The 26804-nt window shown below is 42.1% G+C and overlaps 1 protein-coding gene and 1 long non-coding RNA gene across 2 annotated transcripts; one reads left to right on the top strand and one right to left on the bottom strand.

Annotated features, from left to right (window-relative positions):
• The first annotated feature begins 505 nt into the window (after nt 1-505).
• On the top strand, nt 506-9168 carry LOC112229963 (palmitoyltransferase ZDHHC3-like). The gene is made up of 7 exons (XM_042309999.1): nt 506-1026; nt 3949-4283; nt 4688-4812; nt 5661-5757; nt 6127-6208; nt 6642-6772; nt 7092-9168. Exons 2-7 carry the CDS (start codon nt 3978-3980, stop codon nt 7248-7250), a joined length of 900 nt encoding a protein of 299 aa, XP_042165933.1. The 5' UTR covers nt 506-1026; nt 3949-3977; the 3' UTR covers nt 7251-9168.
• Nucleotides 9169-10298: 1130 nt separating this feature from the next.
• LOC112229964 lies at nt 10299-14236 on the bottom strand. The gene is made up of 3 exons (XR_002950241.2): nt 13885-14236; nt 13074-13220; nt 10299-12873 (listed from the first exon to the last, which is right to left on the bottom strand). It is a non-coding gene; the product is annotated as an uncharacterized LOC112229964 (long non-coding RNA).
• Between the last annotated feature and the right edge of the window lie 12568 nt (nt 14237-26804).

The raw sequence follows: 26804 nt of genomic DNA, 5'->3' as shown, positions 1-26804 counted from the left end.
GTGCCTAATGCCTAGGAATGCTAGTCCTGGTGTGTAATCATTAAGCTGATTCTGTTGCAAAAGGTTTACTCCAAATGGAAAACGCAAACGAGAGTTTCTATTGGACAAATTCAGGTAGGTCCCTCCCCGTTTCGTCTGCCCCTAGATGTTGTGTATTGCATTCAGCCAATCAGGTTGCAGTAGTCTGTTGTTTACCCCTGGCTGAATACAGGGCAGATCATCAGGAAGTAGCATTAGCCACTAGCATGGTGGTGAAAAAGTATTTAATAAAGAAAGTATGTATATTTTCCACATTTTTTTACATTCCTTATTCCTTCTTGCAATTAAATCGAGTTAAGGAGGAAATCAATGCATTTGCATCCGGATTGGAGAATGTTTGATGTACGAACTGCTCCACTTGGGGATATTTATACACTATATAGACAGCTGCATGCGTTTGCTTTGGACGGTAAAATGAAACGACTCATATCGCCACCTGTCGGCCTTTAAACTATTAGTTACACTGATATCCTAGGTCGGTTTTTAGTAGATTGGTAGATATATATGTTCCTAGCAGAGGCAACAAAGATACTGTTAACTAAGTGGCAACCTCAGGTGTTTGGAACGCCAGAGAACCTTTGGAGCTCATATAAATCTTGTGCACGGAAGGCAGGGCACTTCCTGTTTTTTCCTCCGTTTGTTCCTTGCTTGCCAAAGATCTTTCTAGATTAAGTAATGAGGGAAACGGGCACCCACCCAACCAGGAGGTCTGCACGTATGGTAATTTCCATATGAATACCCGGAACATCGAAACCAAATGGTTTTGTAGTTTAACGATGGACTCGACACGTTAAGTGTGAATCGTGAGACACATCAAGGGGGTGTACTGCCAACTAACCCCACGCTAGCAAGGATAACTAGTCACCTAACTATCTACAATCAGCTACGACTTGCTGTTGTGAATGGTGTACCCTAGCTAACGTTAGCGTGCCAGACAATCAAAAAGAGGACTGTTCTCTGAAAATTCTTTCCTCGACCACGAAAGGGGTGAGTTGACATTATCATGGTTGTTTCTAAACGTTACCTCGCTAGGTAACTAAATTAGCAAGCTTATTACTAGCTAAATCAAGCCACCAAATATGTGAAACAACGCTAATCCTTGGACCTACCTACCTAACTACACACAAATGCACTAGACTACACAGTGCCCCCCCCCATTCACTACAGTAAAGTAGCCTAGTGTCTGCCTACTACCTAGCTAGCTAGCATTAGATTCTGAATCTGACAGAATCGAGATGATTTTCATGAGTATAGCTAGCTAATGAATCCATGTTACTTTGCAATTCTAGCTCAATAACGGTGATTGTGACTTGACGGGTTAATTTACCATTTTTATTCCATTTTGGTCATTTTACTATTACTGTCAGTGGATTTTTTTTGTTTGAAAAATCTCCAAATGAATAGATATGGTTGCAATACCGTCAATACCAGATCAATATCGCCATCTGCCGGCCTTTTGTTTAGGATTGCATCTCTTCAGTTGCAGAAAATCTTTCGGATTTCTAGTGCGCCAGAGTAACGGTACTTATCTGCTTTGGGAATTCCATACTGAAAACTTTATACGAGGTTCTTGATACAACCATTTGCTGTTTATTGTTCATCGAAATGCAACATTTTAACAATTTAAACTAAGGACACGACTGATCATTGTGATCGACATAGTAAAGGCTTACTACGTTAAATCTAGACTATTAGATAAGACCCTAGACATGCTTATGTAAGTCAAGGGGCTGCCAGCATCGGTTATTAACGTAAATCACACCAGCCTGTTAATTAACTGCTATTTCATCCTATTGAGCCACATCCCTCCTCAACTCCCAGCTTTCACTCCCATTCTCCTGTGCTCTCTTCCTCTGTGTCTGCCATCATTCCTCAGTTGATTACTGTTGGAGGCATCCAAGCAGCAGGGCGTCCTGCAGCCCCATAAATAATTTATTAAACATTCAGCTGTACAGCTCATACAGTATAGTGCTCACAATCCAATCTTCCATAATGGTTAATTGGTCATTGAGGTTGCTTAGTGTCATATCTGTTAGACATTATGTTTATTGATACTAGAGTCTCGGTTGAATTCAGAGACGTGGGCTAAATGGGTTGTCAATTACTGCTGTCTTGAACTGCAAAATAGAATGGCAGTTTTTTGTGAAAGGAGTTTCTGCTGTAAGACAAAGATGATACTATAGTCAATCAGTTTCTTCAGGATAACAGCAGCATGTCGTTCAGTGGTGGAGTTTATACACTCCCACTTCTAGTCAACCACAAAAGAGCTTTGATTTAGCAGATAATAGCTAATCGATGCTTGCCTCAGTGTTTTTCTTGAAAGTGCTTTCGCTTGTGTACAAATCCCGAAGCGGCTATAAGTGAATTCATTATGTAGCATCGTCCTTGGTAACAGATTGTCACTGGATTTATGCAGCGGCCAGAGATGTTTATAGTACAACTTTTCTGTGAGGTTCCTGACTTATTGGGTTTCAATGAACAGTTTGTTCACTTTATGGGAGTGACACCCTCCGTCATCTCTCAACATTGATTCACCTACGGGTTGTTCTGATACAATATGCCCGATGAGGTGTGGTTTATGGCCACTATACCACAGCTAAGGGCTGTTCTTAGGCACGACACAACACAGTATATACAGCACAAACCCCGAGGTGCCTCATTGCTAATAATTAGTAAAAAATAAATGTTTTGTCATACACGTGGTATACGGTCTGATATACCACGGCTGTCAGCCAATCAGCATTCAGGGCTCGAACCACCCAGTTTATAAATCGTATGTCAACAACGTTTGGACATCGCCCAACACTGTCATTGGTACCTCATTGTTTTTAAAAATGTTGATTTAACTGACTAGCCTAGTTAAATAAAGGTTAACAAATTCTTATTTTACAATGACGGCCTACCTCGGATAAACGCTCCCCTAACGCAGACGACGCTGTTAGGGATGCCCAAATAGTGGGCTTTTACAAACATGATATAAAAACGGTTTTGGCAGGAATATGTCAGTTGCATCAGGGTTCCCCGTAAGCCGATTTGGCGAAAACTCAAATAAGCTAGTATGGCTAATCATAAAAGTGAGATTACACAGAAAATACCAGTGAATTGGCCATGTGGATGGATGAAAGCCACTGTGCTTCTACATCTGCATTGCTTGCACTTTGGGGTTTTATGCTGGTATCTGTATGAGCACTTTGTGACAAATGCTGATGTAAAAAAGAGCTTTATAAAACACATTTGATTGATTTTTAATACATTTGAAAGGCAGTGGTGTTTATTTTAGGAATACTCAGCTGTTTTTAACTTGTAAGGCTGTTTCTTAATATGTTTGGACATTTAGGCAATTTTTATTACCCTGACTTCCTGTTTCTAGTGAATGTGGGCCAAAACTGACCACATGGACATTTTGACCAGGGTAATTGAATTAAAGACTTATAGAATATAGAATATTTAAACAGACTTCATAAACTCTCCCCCGCCGTCTCTTCCCTCACTCCCTTTGTCCGTTATCGTCTGTTTGCACAGACCATTGTTTTGCATGTCAAAGCTGATACGTCGCCACGGTTCAGATAAGTTTAGATTAAAAGACTGCACATTATCTAGGTGTCTAGCCTTTTCATTTTTTTTTTTTTTTTACAGTCCACAACACCACGTTCAAACATAACAGAAAAGAAACCACATTCCAACAATACTGTCTGGACAGACAATGAAACATTGACGCCTCACTTCCTTCTCTCTTCCGTATACACCTGTAGTTTCTCACTTCCCCCTCTATATATTTACACTACAACGACAGCTCATACCAACGACACAGGAAATGCGATGCAACATTGGCACGTCAGACATCACTTCATTGACACACCTGTATCTGTAGCCTATCCCTAACCGTCCCAAACCCTTCTCTCCCCACAGCATGCGGCGAGAGCTGCGGCCGCTCTAGAATGAGGAAGAGCCCGGCAAACCGTTGCAGGGACATCGAGAGGCAAGCCGGCTACCTGCAGCCCGAGCACTGCGCCCCTCCCCCAACCCACCCCCACTCCGACACCATGTGGTTCATCCGTGACTGCTGCGGCATCGTATGCGGCGTCATCACCTGGTGCCTGGTGTTCTATGCCGAGTTCGTGGTGCTCTTCGTCGTGCTGCTGCCTGCCAAGAACCTGCTCTATAGTCTAATCAACGGTGCACTGTTCAGTGTCCTCGCCTTCCTCGCCCTGGCCTCACACACCCGGGCCATGTGCACAGACCCGGTTAGTCTGGCTGTCTCTGTCTGTCAGTGATTCTGTAGCTTTGTTCCAATTGTCTCTCCTTCCCCCAAAAGCGTGCACTTGTTCATGTCCCTTCACTGATTTAAAAGGAAATGACTGGAATTAAAAACATATGGTGGACATTCCCACTAGCCCATGCCTCCACCAATCCAATGCTTTTAGATTTGTGGGCAGTAGTGAACGAGTGCACACTTCAGGAGAAAGGAGATGTTATTGAGACTCACCCAAGTGAGTGGGGACTCAGGCGAAAACTGTCAAATGTTGAGGTTTCAATCTTGAAATAAGTTGTCTTCCCAAGAGAACCTGCTTGTAGAGAACTTTGAAACTGTGTATTGGTTTTCAGATATGATTGAATGCCCCTGTCCTAACCCGTGCCTCTCTCCCAGGGTGCGGTGCCTAAAGGGAACGCGACCAAGGAGTTTATCGAGAGCCTGCAGCTCAAGCCCGGTCAGGTGGTCTACAAATGTCCCAAGTGTTGCAGTATCAAGCCCGACAGAGCTCACCACTGCAGGTTCTGTACAGGACTGGTCTAGAGAGCCCTGTCCTAATTCCACTTGTTTTCTTCAAATGTTCTTTCCCACCAATGTTGTTCAGCCTGCATTACCTATACCCACTGGTACTTACTAGATGGCTAAGAAGGAGTTCCCTGGACTTTGAAGTGCTTTGAACCTAGTTTCAAGGGACGGAACTGGCTAAAAACCAAGTTGAATTAGGAAAAAGGAGCAACACTTGGTATTTATATTTGATCAAAATAATGTCAATTGATGTGACGTACAGGATGGTATCATGATATTTATACTATAAACTTGTTCCACCTTCGGAGAATGCCATGGTATTAGAGCACCTCTATTTAAGCATATTGCAGCCTTTGCAGCTCCATGGGGCAGATGATTGATCGATTGATGATGTCTCAGGGCCTAGTTGAGATATCTGAGGGTAGCAGACTGACAATATACGTCCCCTGACTCCCTTGTGTGATTGAGAGTACAGTCCAGCTTAGAGGTTATTCCCGTCTCTCACCTCCAACGTGTACATGGTGTTTGTCCCAAATGGAACCCTATTCCCTATATAGGGCTATGGTCAACAGTAGAGCACTATATAGGGAATAGAGTGCCATTTGGGATGCAGACAGTGTGTACCGTGCAACTAGGGGTGGTGTGGGTCTCTCCCCTCTCTCTCTTTGCTGCGTTGGTGTGTGTTTTGAGTTGACTGATAATTAACTATGCATTCTGGCTGGTCTTCATGCACCCAGAAGGAGCAGCGTGTGTAGGTCACGGTTTGGACCATATTTCCAGGCCTCTTCTGTATGTGGCTATACCCTGCTTTCATGTCATCTCCTCGTGTGCGTGCTCCTCGCAGTGTGTGTAAACGCTGTATCAAGAAGATGGACCACCATTGCCCATGGGTAAACAACTGCGTAGGAGAGAAGAACCAGAAATTCTTTGTGCTTTTCACAGTGAGTGTGTAGCCTCGAGTGACTCCGAAATGCTGCTATTACTCAAAACATACATTCACTCCACGCCGTTGTTCACTCACTCACATGAGATGTAGCTTCGAGCGACTCCGACTTACATTCACTACATGCCGTTATTCACTCACTCACTCACATGCGATGTTTCTGGTGTCCAAGCATTCAAACATTTTAGTTAACGCTGACTAATTCAACTATCCATCTCCTCCTACAAAACCTGTAAACTTTCCCTCACATTCACCAATACATCACATTATTCAAAATCTTGACAAAATAAGAGTTGCATTTTCGAAATAAGAGTACTGCACGGTTAAATAATGTAATGCTACTACGATATTCTTTGTCTCCCTTCAGATGTACATTGCACTGATATCCCTCCATGCCCTGGTCATGGTTGCCTTTCATTTTATCTTCTGCTTTGAGTCGGACTGGACGAGTGAGTACCATGCTGTTTTCCGCTATGTATTAGCATGCTATGCCAAATCCACCATACTGTTTTTAACTTTGCGTGGCAAGTCTGCAACAGAGAAACACATTTAATGGATTTGGTGTTGTGGTTTCCATTTGTAACTATTTATTTCCATTTCTTTAAGTGTCATGTTTGTCTTCCTCTCCAGTACCCAGGTTGTTCTCCTTTCACATTCTTTGATTGGCTCACTTTGTTAGAGCATGACTTAATTGATCAATTTACCTGATACATACAAGATTTCAACTTTTGGCTCACCTTTCCTGCCCCCCGAGTCCTAAGATAATACTTACCTGATGAGAGGGAATCCAGCCCACCTGTCCTCAGCTTTCAGACCATCAGTGCCCTCCAGTTTAAACCTTTCTCTTCCTTCTCTTCTCCTCCCTCCCTCGGCCCTCCCAAGAGTGCAGTACATTCTCTCCTCCAGCCACCGTCATCCTCCTCATCCTCCTCTGCTTTGAGGGACTCCTCTTCCTCATTTTTACCTCAGTGATGTTTGGGACCCAGGTCCATTCCATCTGTGCCGATGAGACAGTAAGTGAACTGAACACCACCACCAGCATCCCATTGCTCCCATTCACTCCCTCACTCAGTGCTCCTCTCTACCTTCTTAACTGTCGCTGTTTAGCAGGGTTGGGGGTCAATTTCAATTCAGGAAGTAAACTGGAATTAGAATTTCAGTTGACTTCCTGAGTTTAAATGGAATTGACCCCAACCCTGCTGCTTAGTGCTTAGATTCATATTGCCTGTAGCTTTATTTGAGGGTCTTAAGACAACTGTCCCGAAGAAGTACACGGTAAATAGCCAGGATTATGTTGCTGACGTTTTGCATGTTTTTGGATCTTATCTACAGGGCATAGAGCAGTTGAAAAAGGAGGAGAGGAGATGGGCTAAAAGGACAAAGTGGATGAACATGAGGGTGGTATTTGGCCATCCGTTCTCTATAGCCTGGCTAAGTCCCTTTGCAACACCTGACCACGGGAAGGCAGACTATTACCAGTACGTTGTCTGAGACGGGAAGCCATGCTCCAGCACCCGTGCTACCAGCTTGTCTTTCAGGGTGCGGACTGATGACGCGTACGGGGCGATAGTCTTCCCACCGCCTGGCTTCACTGAGCACGAACTCTTATGACCCTTTCTCTTCTTTTCTGTTTTTGGTCATTTTTCTTCTTTGTGAATTTTTTTTTTTCTTCTGCTTGTTTTGAATACCTGCCACACATTTGGATATCTGTATGAATTAATATCTATTTCCCTTCTGTTTACGATGACTGCCAAGCCCTACAAAACCATGAACTGTAAAATGCCCCTCTGCTTTTCTCACGTTTTACCATTGAAGAAAGCACTTACTGATGTAACCTGGCCAGAGCCTGTATCTGAGCTGGCTAAAAACTGGGCTTTGCCTTTGGGATAGAAACGGAAATGGAAATGCTCTTAAACCCAAGTATTTCCTGTATTTTGTCATTTCCTGTTTAAGGACTAGGCCTAAACAAAGCAAACGCATGAGCTGAATTCATATTGTTTTCGTCCGCTGAAAAGCCAATCAGTTCCGAAAGGCAGATTTTGTCTTCCCAATGTAGCAGTACCTCTGCCTTTCCATAATGTAGCCTAAATGGTGTAAGCTATAGCTTTGGTGCCAGCGCCACACTGTTGGAGTACTAACGGTCCACAAGGCATTACGTTTGCGGTTTAGAACAGCCACATCTTTTCCTGCAAGCTGCAGATTCTTTGCCTTAAGACATTGCAATTGGGTAAAGAGATTTTTGTAACCTTAAGTTTAAGTTGAATAGGGTATTTGCTTCCTGTCCCTGGCTATCAGTCATGTCTATGTGCAGGACGGGTCCCCTCCAAAAGGACAGGCTGAAGATGAGATTGGGAACAACAATGGATTGAAAGTCCAACTGTGGAACCGGCTGGTGGCCGTGGATGGTTCTGTTGTTCCACTGTGTGGCATGATGTCTTACTGGTTGGTGTATGTGACAACCGTTTCTATAGAAAAATGATCACGATGCCTTCTGAGATTTTTAAATTGGTCACCCAATAACTAGAAAACTGGTCAATGAAATGTACATATTATTTTCATTTTTTTTTTTTTTACAGAAGCATGCACCTAAGTGTAATTCCCTGTGTTCACTGAATGGAATTTGTAAATGTCATGTCAAAAAAACAGGTTATCGGCTTGACATTCTGTTTATGAATCTGGCACAGTTAAGCTTTGTGGAGCAAACATTGGTGATGCAATTTAGGCCAGTGGAACATGTGCATTGAAGACTGAAAGAAGACTTTTTTTAAAAAGTCACCATTGTGTACAATGCTAGCTAATTCAAACTTAGACACAGACCGGTCTCCTAGATACATAGCAGTCGAAGTAGATTGCCTCGGGGCAATTAGTCATCGATTGCAAACAATCAAGAGAAAATTATAACACAATCAATTGTGTTCACGAGCCTTACTGTAGAAAGAACATGGGCTGTTGGTGACGAATAGAACGGCTATGACTTGTGTCCCAAATGGCACTCTGTTCCCTAATATAGTGCACTACTTTTGACCAGGCCCACAGGGCTGTAGTCAAAAGTAATGTACTGTGTAGGGAATAGAGTGCCATTTGAGACAGCTTAATTTATGTGGAATATATTTGCTGACATTCTCTGGTTTTACGACCCACACTGTATGAACACAATGGTTATGTATTCATCAAACTAAATTGTTTGCTAATTAAATTTAGAATACAGAGTGCATTGGCGAGGCATGGATGCCATTTGAAGTGTGTATGGACCACGTTTGTAGATTTGTGCTATATTATAAAGAATCAATTAAGATTGAATGTAATGCTACTTTTAGTGACTTGTATTGTGAAAGTCACCTTTTCTAAGTAGTTTCTTTTTTACCGAATGGGTGACTTTTTAAAGTTTAAGATGCTTCAATCAAATCTACGACTGTCTCTTTCTGATTTGATGCCCATTTGTTCTTTTAAAGTGGTACACTCTAAACTACATCTCAATACTGCCATCTCCTGCTTGAACTGATGAACCCTTATTATCTCTGTAGTGACTATCAAATACTGTGGTTTTTAAAAGTTGACTATCTTATCAGAATGAATGCTTCTCCAACCAGACTGATTTATTTTATATTTAAAATGTGCTTTTTCAGCTCATTCCAGTTTGCCTTTCCAACTAATTATCAGCTGATCATGTACAATATCAGTATGCATCACAGGCATGTATTAATAATTTGTAGATCTGTGTACTGGAGTGGGAAGTTCTTGAATCTGATTCATGTTCGTCTGTGCCAGAGTCTCTTTGAGGAGAGACAGGTGTAATAAGGGTATACGAGGTTCCTTAGGAAGAGGCTGGTTTAAAGCTCATGTTACCCTAGCCCCTTTCATTACATTAAAGGTGGACTCCGCCATATGACACAGATGCACAAAGTAAACCGCATAGTGGGTCAATTTCTGCAACTAAGCTCGTTGGAAGAGCGAGGCTAAACTCCATACTGCTGCGAACCCATGCACAGGTACTGTGTGAGAGTGAAGTTTTGCATCTCACTCATCTCAATATCTGTGGTGCTGCTTGTGGCAATGTCAATTTGCTCAGTCTACCCTTTTAATTACTATCAATCAGATCAGAAGCGCTAAGACTGCGTCCTACTCATTAACACAGGATATGCTGGGAAGTTGTCAAATCTATCCTATTCTGTTCTGACAAAGGGACTGGTATTCTCTCATGTCTCTATTTATACACTTTTTAAACACACACTTGCTGTAAATAGATGATTCCCAATGTGCATCTCTTTGAAATGTTTATCTGAATGCAAAAGTTTAAGTTACTTTCATATGGAAATTATTTACAATAAATGTATTGTTTTTTCAAAAATGTGTCTGTCTGTCAACATTAATTTGTCTTATTAAAGGGATTGTTCACTCAATGTTTTTTAGTAGATACGGTGAGAGTTTTGAGTGAACTATCCCCTTTAAGACTGTATCCAGGTAGAGACTATACTGTATCTGTGGAATCGGGAGTGTAGTGTTGCATTCTGAATGACCTTTTATGTTTTCATAGGTCTATTTTGTCTGTACAGTTTCAATTTATTGTATGCTTTACTTGGTATGCTAATAGCACACTGGCCTTTGTCAGAGTCAATTTATTAGCTAATCTGAGAAGTTTACTGGACTGTAATCTTAAAAATGCTGCCTGGATGTGGATCTCTTTCCATTGATGGTCGTTTTAATTTTAGATCAACAAGTTCACTTTCCTAGATGAGGTTTATTCAACATTGTGCACCATCAAATTGAAAATATTGACACTTACAAATGTTAGTTTAAAATAGGTTGTTAGACTAGATATGGTTTATAAAAAAAAAAATAGATTTAGGTCTGCCCAAACACCTGTTTCTCTCTGCATCTGTTGTCCAAGAAATTATGACAGTTTGTCACACACAGACACAGCAGCAGTATGTGCAATCTAATTCTATTGGCTAACAGCCATTTTCTGAGACTTCCTCACTTATCATACACAATTTCCTAAGAGCAACATATTCAAAGGATGGGGAGGTGGCTTGTCCAAGTAACCATTTCAAGGATTCTTAATAATACTTTTTTATTTATAATACATTCCCTTTCTTTATTCCTCCTGTAGGGCCCCCGTGCTGCACTAATCAGGAACACAGAGTTTATCAGGTCAGTCATATGCACCTCCCAAACTAATCTCTACAGTTTATAATATCCATATCTACAGTATACTCGTTCAAACAAATGTGACCCATTCAGGGGCTGGCGAACAAAAGAAGTTTCATGTAACCACTATTCTAATGCATTTGATTCCTCTTGCCCTCGGTGACGGTGGCGTCACAGGTAAATGTTTATCTGACTTGAGAACACAGGAGAAATGTTCGGCACCAATTTCTCCCGTCCTGATTCAATAGCATAGATAGTCACATTGCCAGGGAAGTAGATTACATTACACACACAACCTGCAGTCTGTAATGTACTGCAACTGGAAGGAGAACCGATTTCATAGTGTGCGTTCTTCTGCATTTATACAGACACATCATCATCGTCTAATAGATACAGTCAGAATACAGGTAGCTACTCTTAGTTGTTGCATGCATTTGATATGTATAAAAAAAACAGCAAAGTTTGATCGTATAGTAAAGTTGTAAAGTCAAACTCCTGTCTACAGTAATGTTTGTTGTCGGTATTACGCACAAAGCCCATTTCCACAATAGCACATCACAGTGTTAAGGAATGTCAGGGAAGTACACTGTTGGAGTACAAACATGCTAGTTATAGAACACCACTTTCTGTAGTTTGGTTCGAAAACCCCACAGCAACGTTTGACCTTTTGGAAGTCTAGGAAGATGCAGAGGGAGGGACTGTGCTACGGGATGGTTCCCTTACCCCGAGGATAACCTCAAACTGGGTTTAATTGCAATGGAAAACTAGGATGGACATTATACGTGACACAGGTCTACAGCTGAAACACAAAAGCTGGTGGCACTCAATTAAAAGGCCAGACATTGGAGTAACTGTTGTTTGGACACCCTATTAAGTCAGAATTAAGTCAAATTAATTCCCTTCTGCCAAAGGAAATAAGCGATAGTTCACAAATTATTAAGTTAGACGGTGCCTATCCTTTCCATTCATTGGAGTTGGTCTCATCTCAACATTAGACCACTTTTGAGGTTTGAAAATGTCTTACATATTTTGATTTTGGAGTGAACTAAACCGTATCACTTTACAGGCAGCTGAGAAGGTCAGTAGGATTTTTTCGGGCCACTTTAGCAGTTTGACTTCACATTGCATTGACAGAGCCTTGCTGTGGTTACAGTGGATACCAGGCAGGATCAACATATTTGTGTACTTTGGTTCAAATTACTTGGGTTTAGACCTTGTTAGGAACTTTCTTTTAGACATTTGCTATAAAAAAGGCAGGCAAGGCCAAACCTCCTCAGAATCCACAAAACATGTGTGAGGGTCAAGCCCTCAATGTATTCGGCTATAAACATGACACAACAGAAGTTCCTATCAAGGCCATGAAGTGTATTCTCTGAGCCACGTCATGTGTGATACTGTAGTAAGCGATGAGAATATCTATGTGTTTGCTGTATTTGCGCATGTCTAGCAGTAGCAGTATTTGTGAGACTTATATCACTTCGGGTCCACGCATCACCTTGAGCATGCGATGACGCAATGTTGTTGTGGAAGTCTACAGCGCGTGTCATCTTAGGATAGGTGAGCAAAATGAAAGCTTTTGTGATCTGAAGCAGAGAGTGTAAGCATGGTGAAGAATCGATGGCAAGCACACATTGCTGAGGATGTCAAAGTGTTTCAAACGATAAATCACTCTATGTTCCTTACATGGTATGTTTTGACAGTGCTTTCCCTTCCAAAGTTGCCCTGGCTGCCGTTCACCCGAGAAATGCCATTGTTTGTCACAGATAGTAGGCTATAGGTTGCATTACTGGTTTCTTTATAGATCACTTAATGAGTTGTGCCTTCCGACAGGTTGTCATTCGTCCTTCCTGGCTCGGTCGTTGGGGGCCGCCCTCTGAAGCACCAGGAGGCCAGAGAACGTGAGGGAGATTCCCACCCACCACAACGCAATCTGGGTCTCCCCAAAGATAAGCTGCCCCAAAAAGGCCTGTGGCACAATACAGGCATTTCAATTTAGTGCACCATACATTACACTTACTTCTCATACATCACACTTACTTCTCTGACAACACTTAAAAAGGAAAATCTGTGTTACGTTTATTAATTCAAACCATACACTTGTAGGCTATTATACATTAATTTTCAAGTAATTCTAAGTGTCTTTTCCACAGGGAAACATGTACTTACGGAAGATACGAAGTTGGAAGCGGTAGTGGTCACAGTGGTTCGGGTGGAGGAGGAAGAGTACCGGAGCGCCTTAGCGAGGAACGTCCACATCACAGCATTACAGGTGAAGAGCAGCCCCCCACAAATCAGCCTCAGTGGGATGTGTAGCTGAAGCAAACACACACAAACAACATGAATGAAAACAACGTTTTTTTGGACTAGAGTCACATCAAATAGTTGAGCTGCATTCCATGGATTTGGGGCCTATTTTAGTTATTTGTCTTGATATATATATATATATATATATATATATATTTATATATATTTTGTACATGCATTTACCTAACGGCTATACAAATAAATAATATGGCTAATAAATCAACCTTAAAATCATGTCACCACGTACCCAACGTCATGAAGGTCATTTCAAGCAGCCCAATTAACAATACGATATTGACATTGAATGGAAAATTGCCCATATGTTAAACCAGACTCGCATTTGGCCGCAATAAATAAAATGATAGACTACACATATGAAAATATCTTCCTTTAACACAAACATATATGACGTAATACTGCACTAGGTATGTCGTTCAATCACGCGTATACGACACGAGCTTGACACACAGCACGCGCCTGTCCAGCAGAGAGAGATGCTGATGCTGAGCGCAAGAGCTGGAATCTGGACCCCTAAACTCATCACTGGAAAACCCAAACTTCCCTACTCGCGGACGAATTGCTTTGCTAACAAATTGACATCTACATTATTCAGAAGCCACCCAAATCCCATCGCGTTAATAATTCAGGCATTTAAACTGCGGCGATTCCTCACCCAGTCACAAGCGGTAGTTTCGTCAGGTTGTCTAAATTTTCGCTGCTCTCCCCATGTTCGTAGCCCCGTTTCACATACACCTTTTAGGTAATCGGCTCCAAGTGACAGCTTTGCAGATGAAGATGCGACAGCCCCGAGAAACCCCGCCAGAAGCGCATAGAAAACGCCGGGGAACAACATATTGACAACCGAGGCACATATTTCTCTAATCCATCACATTTCTACAGCGGTATTGAGCTGAGTGAGAGTGCGGGCAGAATCTGTAGGCTACTTCCTACCAACAACCGTCCCGAGGCAGCCACACCAATCAAAATACTTTGTCAGCGGGTAGGTGCACGACGTGGTTGGACAAAATAACTCCACAGCTGTGTAGCATTGTGGGATGAGTAGTTTATTCAGCGGCATCACGTGTTTGGGAATTCTCTTGATATTGGATAAGAATGTATTTCTTTTAGGACTCTTTAGGTCTGTGAGTGAGGTCTCATCCATCAAATGCCCCCCAATTAATCATAATATAAATCAAATCAAATTGTATTAGTCACATGCACCTTACAGTGAAATGCTTACTTACGAGCCTATAACCAATAATGCAGTTTTTAAAAATATGGATAAGAATAAGAAATAAAAGGGTAGCTGGAGTCTTTGACAATTTTTAGGGCCTTCCTCTGATACCACCTGGTATAGAGGTCCTGGATGGCTGGAAGCTAGGCCCCAGTGATTTACTGGGTCGTTCGCACTACCCTCTGTAATGCCTTGTGGTCGGAGGCTGAGCAGTTGCCATACCAGGCAGTGATGCAACCAGTCAGGATGCTCTCGGTGGTGCAGCTGTAGAACATTTTGAGGATCTGAGGACCCATGCCAAATCTTTTCAGTCTCTTGAGGGGGAAGAGGTTTTGTCGTGCCCTCTTCACGACTGTCTTGGTGTGCTTGGACCATGTTCGTTTGTTGGTGATGTGGACACCAAGGAACTTGAAGCTCTCAACCTGCTCCACTAGAGCCCCGTCGATGAGAATGGGGGCGTGCTCGGTCCTCTTTTTCCACAATCATCTCCTTTGTCTTGATCACGTTGAGGGGGAGGTTGTTGTCCTGGCACCACACGGCCAGGTCTCTGACCTCCTCCCTATAGACTGTTTTGTCGGTGATCAGGCCTGCCACTGTTGTGTCATCGACAAACTTAATGATGGTGTTGGAGTCGTCCCTGGCCGTGCAGTCATGAGTGAACAGGGAGTAACAGGAGGGGACTGAGCACGCACCAATGAAGAGCCCCTGTGTTGAGGATCAGCGTTGCGGATGTGTTGTCACCTACCCTTACCACCTGGGGGCGGCCCGTCAGAAAGTCCAGGATCCAGTTGCAGAGGGAGGTGTTTAGTCCCAGGTTCCTTAGCTTATTGATGAGCTTTGAAGGCACCATGTTGTTGAACGGTGAGCATCCGAGGCGTTTAATATACCTTTAATTAGTGTGATTAATATTCAGAATATTAAATCAAATTAAAAGGCAGACATTCTATTTTAATCACAAAAATAATCATACATTAGGCCAGGGGTGGGCAACTCCAGTCCTCCAGAGCCTGATTGGTGTCACACTTTTTCTCCATCCCTAGCAAACACAGCTGATTAATCAAATTGCATTCTAAACTGAAGATCATGATTAGTTGATTATAGGAGTCAGGTGTGTTAGCTGGGGCTGGGGCAAAACTGTGACACCACACTGGCCGTCGAGCAGTGGCGGATTTAGGTATAGGTGACATGGGCAGCCGCCCAGGGCGGCACGGGGCACCCACACAAAAAAAATCAGAATGGTGACATTTGCGCGATCGGTTTTCTATTGCTCATTTGCACGTCACGTCAATGATATCATGTCACCGTGTGGGACTGTGGGTCAATTAACCTTGTCGGAGTGGGCACCCTGATTCTAGTTTGTGAGCTGGGCAGGTCACTGCCTGGGAAGGTCTCCCACTCAGAAGTACGAGATGGGGAGGGGAGCGGGGGTAGGTTGATCTCAGGTCTCCCCACTGGAAGCCCGAGGTTGTGGGAGCAGGGGAATCTATCAAATAGTTCACCTGTAACTTTGTACAATATTAATGAAATTAGTAAAGTCAGTCACACTATAAAATGCTACTGAATAAACAATTCATTCATAATACTGTGAATATATAGTTTCACAGACATATTGTTGAATTTTTTTCTGGTTTGTGCGAAATTGTTAAGAATAATATAAAACCAGTCTGCTACACCACCGAGGTGAATTGGTTTAGTCTTGACTCTTGGTTGACAGTGTTGGGGGATGGGTAATGTATTGATGCTCGAGTCACAAATCAACCCAAATTTGTTTCTATTTGTCTTTGTTACTTCTTTTTGATATTTATGAGTCTTATTTTTGTATATATTTGTATATTTACATCGTTTTAAATGTTATGATTATTTATTTGTGTTGTTCCAAATGTCTGAATAAAAATTACAGTTAGTGCAGAATGATGGGGAGGCGCTGAAGGTGGGGTTCGCCCAGGGAGCCCTACAAGCTAGAACCGCCACTGCCCTCGAGGACTGGAATTGCCCACCCCTGCATTAGGCAATAGGCAGGTTAGCCTTACAGCCTACTACTTTCTTAAACTACTCGATTTTAATGTTGGGTAGAGTGGAGGATCAATGCTAATGTAATGTCTTTGAGTGGGGCAAGGCAGGGCTACTCTCAGTAAATCAGCCCAGTAGCCTATATTGCATGCACTCACTCACTCACTCACTCACTCACTCACTCACTCACTCACTCACACAGCCCAATCCTGATCCAGACAGTGGGGCCCTCAGAATAAATGTCCCCTTCAGCATACTGATGACATGGATCATAGAGGTTCATTACCTAAAAACTCCACCTGATTCCGTCCCAAATGGCACCCTATTCCTAATATAGTGCACTTCTTTTTACCAGATCCTTATAGGCTCTGGTCAAAATAAGTGCACCCCATAGGAATGGGGTGCCGTTTAGGACTCAACAAGTGGAGGGGAGAATGACGCCACTTAGTTCAGCCACATCTCTGCCCTTCAGATTGATGGAGCTGTCACAGATGGAACTGGGACAAGACATGAAATCCTCATTATGTGCAGACAGAAAGGGAATAATGTGTCCGCTCCTCCCATTTCTTATCTATTATCAAAGAAGAATCTTATCTGTATTACAGACTTGAGACTGTATGAGATCGATCTAAGATACCCCATCTGAAACATTTATTTATTTTAATTTTATTTAACTAGACAAGTCAGATAAGAACAAATACTTATTTACAATGACGACCTACCCCGGCCAAACCCGGACAACGTTGGGCCAATTTTGCGCCGCCCTATGGGACCCCCATCACGGCCGGATGTGATACAGCCTGGAATCGAACCAGGGTGTCTGTAGTGACGCCTCAAGCACTGAGATGCAGTGCCTTTGACCTCTGCGCCACTTGGGAGCCCAAACATGAACCTAACAATACTATAAATGCATTCCAAGTACCATCAGAATAACACTAGGCCACTGTTTTTCTCAGCTGTTTCAAGTAGTTTACTTTTGTGTGGATTTTTGCACAGTGCCTATTTAATTAATAATTCTAAGGTCACAAATTGTTAAAGATTCCAAGCTGAAACAAACCTTATCCATCCATTCCCATTATTCAACTGATCCTACCTCTGACCTACCTCTGGCCAGTAGATGTCTCTAATGTTCTTCAAGCAACAGCATGTCTACAGAAATCAAGCAGTTAATGAGTTTTGAATGCAGACTTCTTCCTCGAATGTATGCAAGGAAGCATGTAAACCCAAAATATGTGATGCACTTCAGAAGTGACTTGCTTGGATAAACTGAAAAACACGCAGAAAATATTTCTGGAACCATTATTAAATGGACTGTTGTTATTATCAGTCATGTATCATTAAAAATATGACCTCAAATAAATGTGATTATAAACTACTGGTGGTTTGATTGCTTCAGGTATTTTACCTCAAATATTTCCCTATTTTACCTGTTAATGTCTATTATCTCACCATTATGTGATTCGTAACTAGTCACGTCAAAGCTCTCCTCTCATTAGGCCATTTGTCTACCGTTCATTCTCCATTATCATGACTTACTGGGAACTCTTGACAGAGACAAGTCTCACCAGCCAGTCATTAGCAGGTCATCATCGCCACCCTCAGAAAATAATACATTTTAAATCAAGGGGCCAATTAAATGTCATCTTCACATTTGAAGGTGCATGCTTGTGGAGAGTGTACGGCTGTGTACCAAATGGCACCTTATTCCCTATATATGGACCCTGTTCAAATGTAGTGGACTATACACTGAGTGTACAAAACATTAGGAACACCTGCTCTTTTCATGACCAGTGGAATCCAGGTGAAAGGTATGATCCCTTGTTGATCTCACCTGCTAAATCCACTTCAATCAGTGTAGATAAAGGTGGAGGAGATAGGTTAAAGAATGATTTTTAAGCCTCGAGACAATTGAGACATGGATTGTGTGCCATTCAGAGGGTGAATAGGCAAGACAAAATATTGAAGTGCCTTTGAACAGGGTATGGTAGTAGGTGCCAGGTGCACCGGTTTCAGCGTGTCAAGAACTGCAACAGTTTTCCGTGTCTCAAGAATGGTCCACCACCCAAAGGACATCCAGACAACTTGACACAACTGTGGGAAGCATTGGAGTCAACATGGGCCAGCATCCCTGTGGAACGCTTTCGACAACTTGTAGAGTCCATGTTCTGAAGGCAAAAGGGAGTTTAACTCAATATCAGGAACGTGTTCCTAATGTTTTGTACACTCAGTGTATAGGTTATAGGGTGCCATTTTGGAGACAGATTATGACTCACTGAGGTGTCAAGAGGAAGCTCTAATTGGGAACCTGTTCTTGTTCATTGGGAGATAAGAGTCCACAGAGAACAAACTAACACTCATAACTGAGGACCTGTCATGGAGCTTCCTATCGATATCCATTAGCTGAAAAGGCAGCCATGTTTTCCATTTACAATCCTAACTTTACAGGACAGGCTAACTAGACTGACTTCAAGGTGAAGGGACCAAGATCATTCGTAAACTACAACTTTGACCTTAACCTTTGCCTCAGTATATGGGGCCAATTTAAATGACATAATAAATGAGGCAATCTTTTATTTTTGTATTTTTGGGAGAGGGGGGTAGATCAGCTTTAATATTACAGATAGAATGTAGCTTCCTTCAAATCCAATTTTATTTGTCACATACACATGGTTAGCAGATGTTATGCGAGTGTAGCAAAATGCTTGTGCTTCTAGTTCCGACAGTGCAGTAATATCTAACAAGTAATCTAACAATTCCACAACAACTACTTAATACACACAAATATAAAGGGATGGAATAATAAGGGATGGAATGCAACTTTTTAGGGAAGTCAGGAACCAATACACACAGTCAGTTAGGAAAGCAAAGGCTAGCTTTTTCAAACAAAAAGTTGCATCCTGCGGCACTAATTCCAAAAAGTTTTGGGACACTAAAGTCCATGGAGAATAAGAGTGCCCCCTCCCAGCTGCCCACTGCTCTGAGAATAGGAAACACTGTCACCACTGATAAATCCATGATAATAGAGAATTTCAATAAGCATTTCTCTACGGCTGGCCATACTTTCAACCTGGCTACCCCAACAGCTCTGCACACCCCACAGCAACTGGCCCAAGACCCCCCCCCCCTTCTCCTTCACCTAAATCCAGACAGGTGATGTTCTGAAAGAGCTACAAAATCTGGAACCCTACAAATCAGCTGGGCTGACAATCTGGACCCTCTCTTCCTAAAATTATCCACCGCCATTGTTGCAACCCCTATTACTAGTCTGTTCAACCTCTCTTTCGTATAGTCTGAGATTCCTAAAGATTGGAAAGGGGGAGACACTCTAGACCCAAACTCTTACAGACCTATATCCATCCTGCCCTGCCTTTCTAAAGTCTTCGAAAGCAAAATAAACAAACAGATCACTGACCATTTCGAATCCCACCGTACATTCTTCGCAATGCAATCTGGTTTCCGAGCTGGTCATGGGTGCACCTCAGCCATGCTCAAGGTCCTAAACGATATCATAACCACCATTGATAAAAGACAGTACTGTGCAGCCGTTTTCATTGACCTGGCCAAGGCTTTCGACTCTGTCAATCATTGTATTCTTATCAGCAGACTCAACAGCCTTGGTTTCTCTAATGACTGCCTCGCCCGATTCATCAACTACTCAGATAGAGTTCAGTGTGTCAAATCGGAGGGCCTGTTGTCCGTACCTCTGGCAGTCTCTATGGGGGTTTTACAGGGTTCAATTCTCAGGCCGACTCTTTTCTCTGTATATATCAATGATGTCGCTCTTGCTGCGGGTGATTCTTTGATCCACCTCTACGCAGACGACACCATTCTGTATACATCTGGCCCTTCTTTGAACACTGTGTTAACAAACCTCCAAACGAGCTTCAATGCCATACAACACTCCTTCCGTGGCCTCCAACTGCTCTTAAATGCTAGTAAAATGAAGTGCATGCTCTTCAACCAATCGCTGCCCGCACCCGCCAGCCCAACTAGCATCACTACTCTGGACGGTTCTGACTAGAATATGTGGACAACTATAAATACCTCGGTGTCTAGCTAGACTGTAAACTCTCTATCCAGACTCACATTGAGCATCTCCAATCCAAATTTAAATCTAGAATCTGCTTCCTATTTCGCCACAAAGCATCCTTCACTCATGCTGCCAAACATACCATTGTAAAACTGACTATCCTACGATCCTTGACTTCGGCGATGTCATTTACAAAATAACCTCCAACACTCTACTCAGCAAATTGGATCCAGTCTATCACAGTGCCATCCGTTTTGTCACCAAAGCCCCATATACTACCCACCACTGCGACCTGTATGCTCTCGTTGGCTGGTCCTCGCTACATATTCGTCACCAAACCCATGGCTCCAGGTCATCTATAAGTATTTTCTAGGTAAATCTCCGTCTTATCTCAGCTCACTGGTCACCATAGCAACACCCACCTGTAGCACGCGCTCCAGAAGGTATATTTCACTGGTCAATACCTCCTTTGGCTACCTTTCCTTCCAGTTCTCTGCTGCCAATGACTGGAATGAAGTTGGAGACTTACATCTCCCTCACTAACTTTAAGCTTTAGCTGTCAGAGCAGCTTACCGATCGCTACAACGGTACACAGCCCATCTGTAAACAGCCCATCCAACCAACTACCTACCTCATCCCCATATTTGTTTTTGTTTTTCTGCTCTTTTGCACACCAGTATTTCTACTTGCACATCTGCATCTGCACATCTATCACTCCAGTGTAAATTGCTCAATTGTAATTACTTCGCCACTATTGGCCTATTTATTGCCTTACCTCCTTACTTCATTTGCACACACTGTATACAGATTTTTCTATTTTGACTGTACGTTTGTTTATCCCATGTGTAACTCTGTGTTGTTATTTTTGTCACACTGATTTGCTTTATCTTGGCCAGGTCGCAGTTGTAAATGAGAACTTGTTCTCAACTGGCCTACCTGGTTAAATAAAGGTGAAAAAAAATAGATAGAATAATATGTACATATAAATATATGGATGAGTGATGGCCGAGCGGCATAGGCAAGATACAATAGATGGTATAAGATACAGTATACACATATGAGATGAGTAATGTAAGATATGTAAACATTATTAAAGAGGCATTATTTAAAGTGACTAGTCAATGTAATTGTCTGTCTAATTTCCAATCTAAATGGGGCGATCTTAAAAGATGAGATAATTTGATAAGGTGAAAAAGAGGCAGACTTAAGATGAGTAGAGATTCAGTTGAAAATGCCCTCTACATTTTTTTTACATGTATTCTAATTTTCTCCAGATGTGAGTTATCTCTGCCAAAGAGACCATACAAAGACAGAGCGGGTCTCCTGAGTGGCGCAGCGGTCTAAAGGCACTGCATCGCAGTGCTAGAGGCGTTACTATAGACCCGGGTTCGATCCCAGGCTGTCGCAGCCGACCGCGACCGGTAGACCCCTTGGCAGGGTTATGTTTCGGTAGTGAGTGTGGCAACCGAGGAAAAACGATTTTTATGTGCTAGCATTTCAGCACTCAGCGGTCCTGTTCTGTAAGCTTGTGTGGCCTACCACTTCGCGCCTGAGTTGTTGTTGCTCCTAGTGTTTTCCACCTCACCATAATAGTACTTACAGTTGACCGGGGGAGCTATAGCAGGGCCGAAATTTGACCAAATTACTTGTTGGTGCCATGTTGAAAGTCACTGAGCTCTTCAGTAAGGCCATTCTACTGCCAATGTTTGTCTATGGGGATTTGATGGATGTGTGCTCTATTTTATATACCGGTTAGCAACGGGCGTGGCTGAAATAGCCAAATCCACAAATTTGAATGGTGTCCACATACTTTTGTATATGTAGTGTATAACTGACATACTTGGGCCATCATTTTGTGTTTTCCTCATTGTAACGCACATTTTAAGACATAATTGGTCTCATTACACAAAGTATTTCTTCAGTTTCTTCAGCAAAATCGATGTAGTTCCTCCCCATTGAATTGAATGGCGGCCATCTTGAAAATAGGCTGCTGGGACTGATTATAGACTAAATCTATGTTCACTTATATAGCTTGTATATAGCTAAAAAAATCTGTGTGAAATGTGGTGTAATTATCATCTAGGGCAGGATTTCCCAAAGTTGGTCCTATGCTCCCCCGGGTACATATTTAGGTTTTTGCCCTAGCATTACACAGCTGATTCAAAGCTAGCTTGTTGAGTTGGTTATTTGAATCAGCTGTGTAATGCTAGGGCAAAAAAACAAAACTTGCACCCAAGGGGGGGAGCAGGACTGACTTTGGGAAACCGTGATTCTAGAGTACCATTTGATAATAGAGTACATCCCAATACTGCCCATTCTGTCTTGATATACCCCAAAATGCTTACATGTATAACCTTTGACCTCCCAGGATGGGCCCTTGAAGATAGCATTACCATTCCTATAGTTTCATACCTTCATTTGTTTATACCTTATTAAATGTCCATCGTTTTCAAAGATTGTCCCCTGGTAATAAAATGTCATACCCTCATTCCTGTTGGCCCAACTAACCACGTATTGGTCATAACATTAATGCCAGGGATAACCACATTTAGCCAGCTACCTCCGATAAGTGGTTATCGTACCAAAATATAACCCACAGACATGGACCTTCATGAAAATCTTAATAGACTTTACCACCCCAAAGTGGAAAAATCTGGGATATTTGGCCCTCTAGCCATGGACTATATGGGCCATTCTAGAGTAGCATCTACTGTCTGAATGTTCCATTTCAGGGACTGCCAGTTCTCAAAGTTTGTTGGCAAGGTCTGTGCCCGTAAAGGAGTTATATGGTGCCTGACACGGGCAGCAACTGAGACAACCTCAAGGTCTCTGTTGGTTTGCAAACCTGCAGTGATAACCGAAGTGCCGTGTAAGTACTCTTCATTGTACAGTCATTTCTTACAAGCATCAATGTATGTTCTGTACACAACAGCCAAATAGAAAAGGAACAAGGATAACATGCATATAAGGCTCAGTAAGAGTTACGTACATATCCAGGAAGGTGGCTGAAATTGAACAGAATCCCAGTCAACGTGATCCCATTTCAGACACCTTGTCTGATGCTATCCCTGTCCTTGTCTGGCGACTTGAGAAATCTCTCTCTCTCTCTATTCAATTCATTGGCATGGGAAGCATGTGTTTACATTGCCAAAGCAAGTGAAATAGATAATAAACAAAAGTGAAATTAACAATAAAAATGAACTGTAAACATTACACTCAAAAGTTCCAATGGAATAGAGTCATTTCAAATGTCATATTATGTGTATATATAGTGTTGTAACGATGTGCAAATAGTTAAAGTACAATAGGGAAAATAAATAAACATAAATATGGGTAGTATTTACAATGGTGCTTGTTCTTCATTGGGTGCCCTTTTCTTGTGGCAACAGGTCACAAATCTTGCTGCTGACTGCACACTGTGCTATTTCACAAATAGATAGGTGTGTTTATCAAATATTGGATTTGTTTTCAAGTTCTTTGTGGGTCTGTATATTCTGAGGGAAGTATTTATCTCTAATATGGTCATACATTTGGCAGGAATTTAGGAAGTGTAGCTCAGTTTCCACCTCATTTTGTGGGCAGTGTGCACATAGCCTGTCTTCTCTTGAGAGCCAGGTCTGCCTACGGTGGCTTTTTCAATAGCAATGCTATGCTCACTGAGTCTGTACATAGTCAAAGCTTTCCTTAAGTTTGGGTCAGTCACAATGGTCAAGTATTCTGCCACTGTGTACTCTCTGTTTTAGGGCCAAATAGAATTCTAGTTTGCTCTGAGTTCTTTTGTTAATTCTTTCCAATGTGTCAAGGAATTATCTTTTTGTTTTCTCATGATTTTGTTTGGGTCTAATTGTGTTGCTGTCCTGAGGCTCTGTGGGGTCTGTTTGTGTCTGTGAACAGAGCCCCAGGATCAGCTTGCTTAGGGGACTCTTCTCCAGGTTCATTTCTCTCTTTTACGTCTACTCCCGCTATCCAGCTCCGACGTGCGACGTCACCGGTCTACTAACCACCGGTCCTGGCAACCCATCTTTACTCACACCTGGCAACCATCCTTACGCACACCTGCGCCCTATCATCAGTCACACCAGGACTTCCTTACTACCTTCATTACTTACCATTTATCTAGTACTCTGTTTTGTCAGTCATCAGGTAGTATGGTTTGTGTTTCCATGTCAGATGCTTCTCTTGTTTTGTATCGTTCCATGTTCGTTATCATTAAATTCACTAACTGCACCTGCTTCCTGACTCCCTGCGTCTACGCTACACTCTCTCCCTCTCTCTCTCATATCTTTGGGGGAGTAGAACATGAAATCCAGACAACAGTTAGCATAATATTGGGATTTAATCTTTACGTAGTCATAATCACTTTAATTTTAATGTAGCAAATGGATGGTAAGTGTCATTTTGTTATTATCTGGGTCATGCAGCCCCCTGAAAGACATAACATCTGGTCATGTGAGGCCTGCCGAAGATTGTGGATGTTTGCTCTACACATGCATTATTCACAAAGCCCACCACAGTCCACAGTAAGTACTCAATGGACTAGAGGGGGCTACTGACCCTGCATACTGACAAGGTGTGTGTGCATTTGTGTATGCATGCCTATACGGGTGAAGGGTGGAACCATGAATATACATTACGACTGCTAGCAGAGGAATGAAGGGTTTTATGAATGTAGGGGATGAACAGAAAGACTGAGCAATTAATGTACCCAGTACTCTTGTGTCAAGAACCCATGGTAAATCAAAGGTATGAAGGCCAGCATGCCACTGCATCTTCCACAGGGAGACTGGAACTACGTTCCAAATGGAACCCTATTCCCTAAATAGTGCACTACTTTTGACCAGGGCCATGGGGCTCTGGTCAAAAGTAGTGCACGATATAGTGAATCAGATACCATCTGGGACACAGATGTATGTTTATGCTCTGTAAATCAACAATAGGCCTAAACCAATTACTGAATATCTATGAATATCTATCTATGAACACACTATGAACACACCTATCTATGAACACACCATGAGGTGTGTTCATGCCTAAATCTTCCATTATCAAGATGACAGGACTTGTTTGATTAGATGGAGTCTGTGGGCTGGTTGAAGGCCAGAATCCCGGAGTCGCTTCTTCACTGTTGATGTTGAGACTGGTGTACTATTTAATGAAGCTGCCAGTTGAGGACTTGTGAGGCATCTGTTTCTCAAACTAGACACTCTAATGTACTTGTCCTCTTGCTCAGTTGTGCAACGGGGCCTCCCACTCCTCTTTCTATTCTGGTTAGAGACAGTTTGCGCTGTTCTGTGAAGGGAGTAGTACACAGCGCTGTACGAGATCTTCAGTTTCTTGGCAATTTCTCTCATGAAATAGCCTTCATTTCTCAGAACAAGAATAGACTGACGATTTTCAGAAGAAAGTTATTTGTTTCTGGCCATTTTGAGCCTGTAATCGAACCCACAAATGCTGATGCTCCAGATACTCAACTAGTCTAAAGAACGCCAGTTTTATTGCTTCTTTAAATCAGCACAACAGTTTTCAGTTGTGCTAACATAATTGCAAAAGGGTTTTCTAATGATTAATTAGCCTTTTAAAATGATCAACTTGGATTAGCTAACACAACGTGCCATTGGAGCACAGGAGTGATGGTTAATGATAATGGGCCTCTGTATGCCTATGTAGATATCCCATTAAAAATCAGCCTGGCTACAATAGTCATTTACAACATTAACAATATTATTTCTGATCAATTTTATGTTATTTTAATGGACAAAAAATGTGCTTTTCTTTCAAAGACAAGGACATTTCTAAGTGACCCCAAACTATTGAACCATAGTGTATATTTGACCAATAGTTCTCATCAATTTATTCCTTGAGATCTGTTTACCATTTTTTCCTTATAGGTTCTGAGCTATCAGGTAGAGATTAAATCAACCCTTGATATACCTTTGCAATCAACTTCTTTAGCATTGCATCTTCATTCAGTGCTTTTTAAAAGCTTTAGGTTCATCCAGATTCTGTTGAAGCGATTGAATACGATTTCTTAGTTGTAAGAACTTAACTCAATTTCTTATTTGAATTTATTGAATGACAGTACAGAGTCTTCATAGTACATAATGTTCAAAATTTACAATGCCACTTAAAAACCAGGACTTAGGTGTTGTCATTAAATGCTAGAGGTAATGTGGGGTTGTTCCACACAAGGGTGCCTGACGTTATGGGTTCCTTCCATTTCATGAATTGAAGTACATTTTTCCAAGCACAAATTGAATTGACAATCCATTTGATTGTCATTTTGTTTTCTTTACAGCCTTGGACCCAAAGGAGTGAATAT

This window comes from Oncorhynchus tshawytscha, linkage group LG31 (genome assembly GCF_018296145.1).
Source record: "Oncorhynchus tshawytscha isolate Ot180627B linkage group LG31, Otsh_v2.0, whole genome shotgun sequence".
NCBI classification, from domain to species: Eukaryota; Metazoa; Chordata; class Actinopteri; order Salmoniformes; family Salmonidae; genus Oncorhynchus; species Oncorhynchus tshawytscha.
This window is presented reverse-complemented; position numbering and strand designations above follow the sequence as displayed.

Excerpts from the sequence above, each read along its gene's own strand:
- LOC112229963 (XM_042309999.1), top strand. The coding sequence starts at position 3,978 with ATGAGGAAGAGCCCGGCAAACCGTTGCAGGGACATCGAGAGGCAAGCC. Across the intron at positions 4,813-5,660 it reads GACAGAGCTCACCACTGCAG|TGTGTGTAAACGCTGTATCA; the intron begins GTTCTGTACAGG and ends TGCTCCTCGCAG. Across the intron at positions 5,758-6,126 it reads AATTCTTTGTGCTTTTCACA|ATGTACATTGCACTGATATC; the intron begins GTGAGTGTGTAG and ends GTCTCCCTTCAG.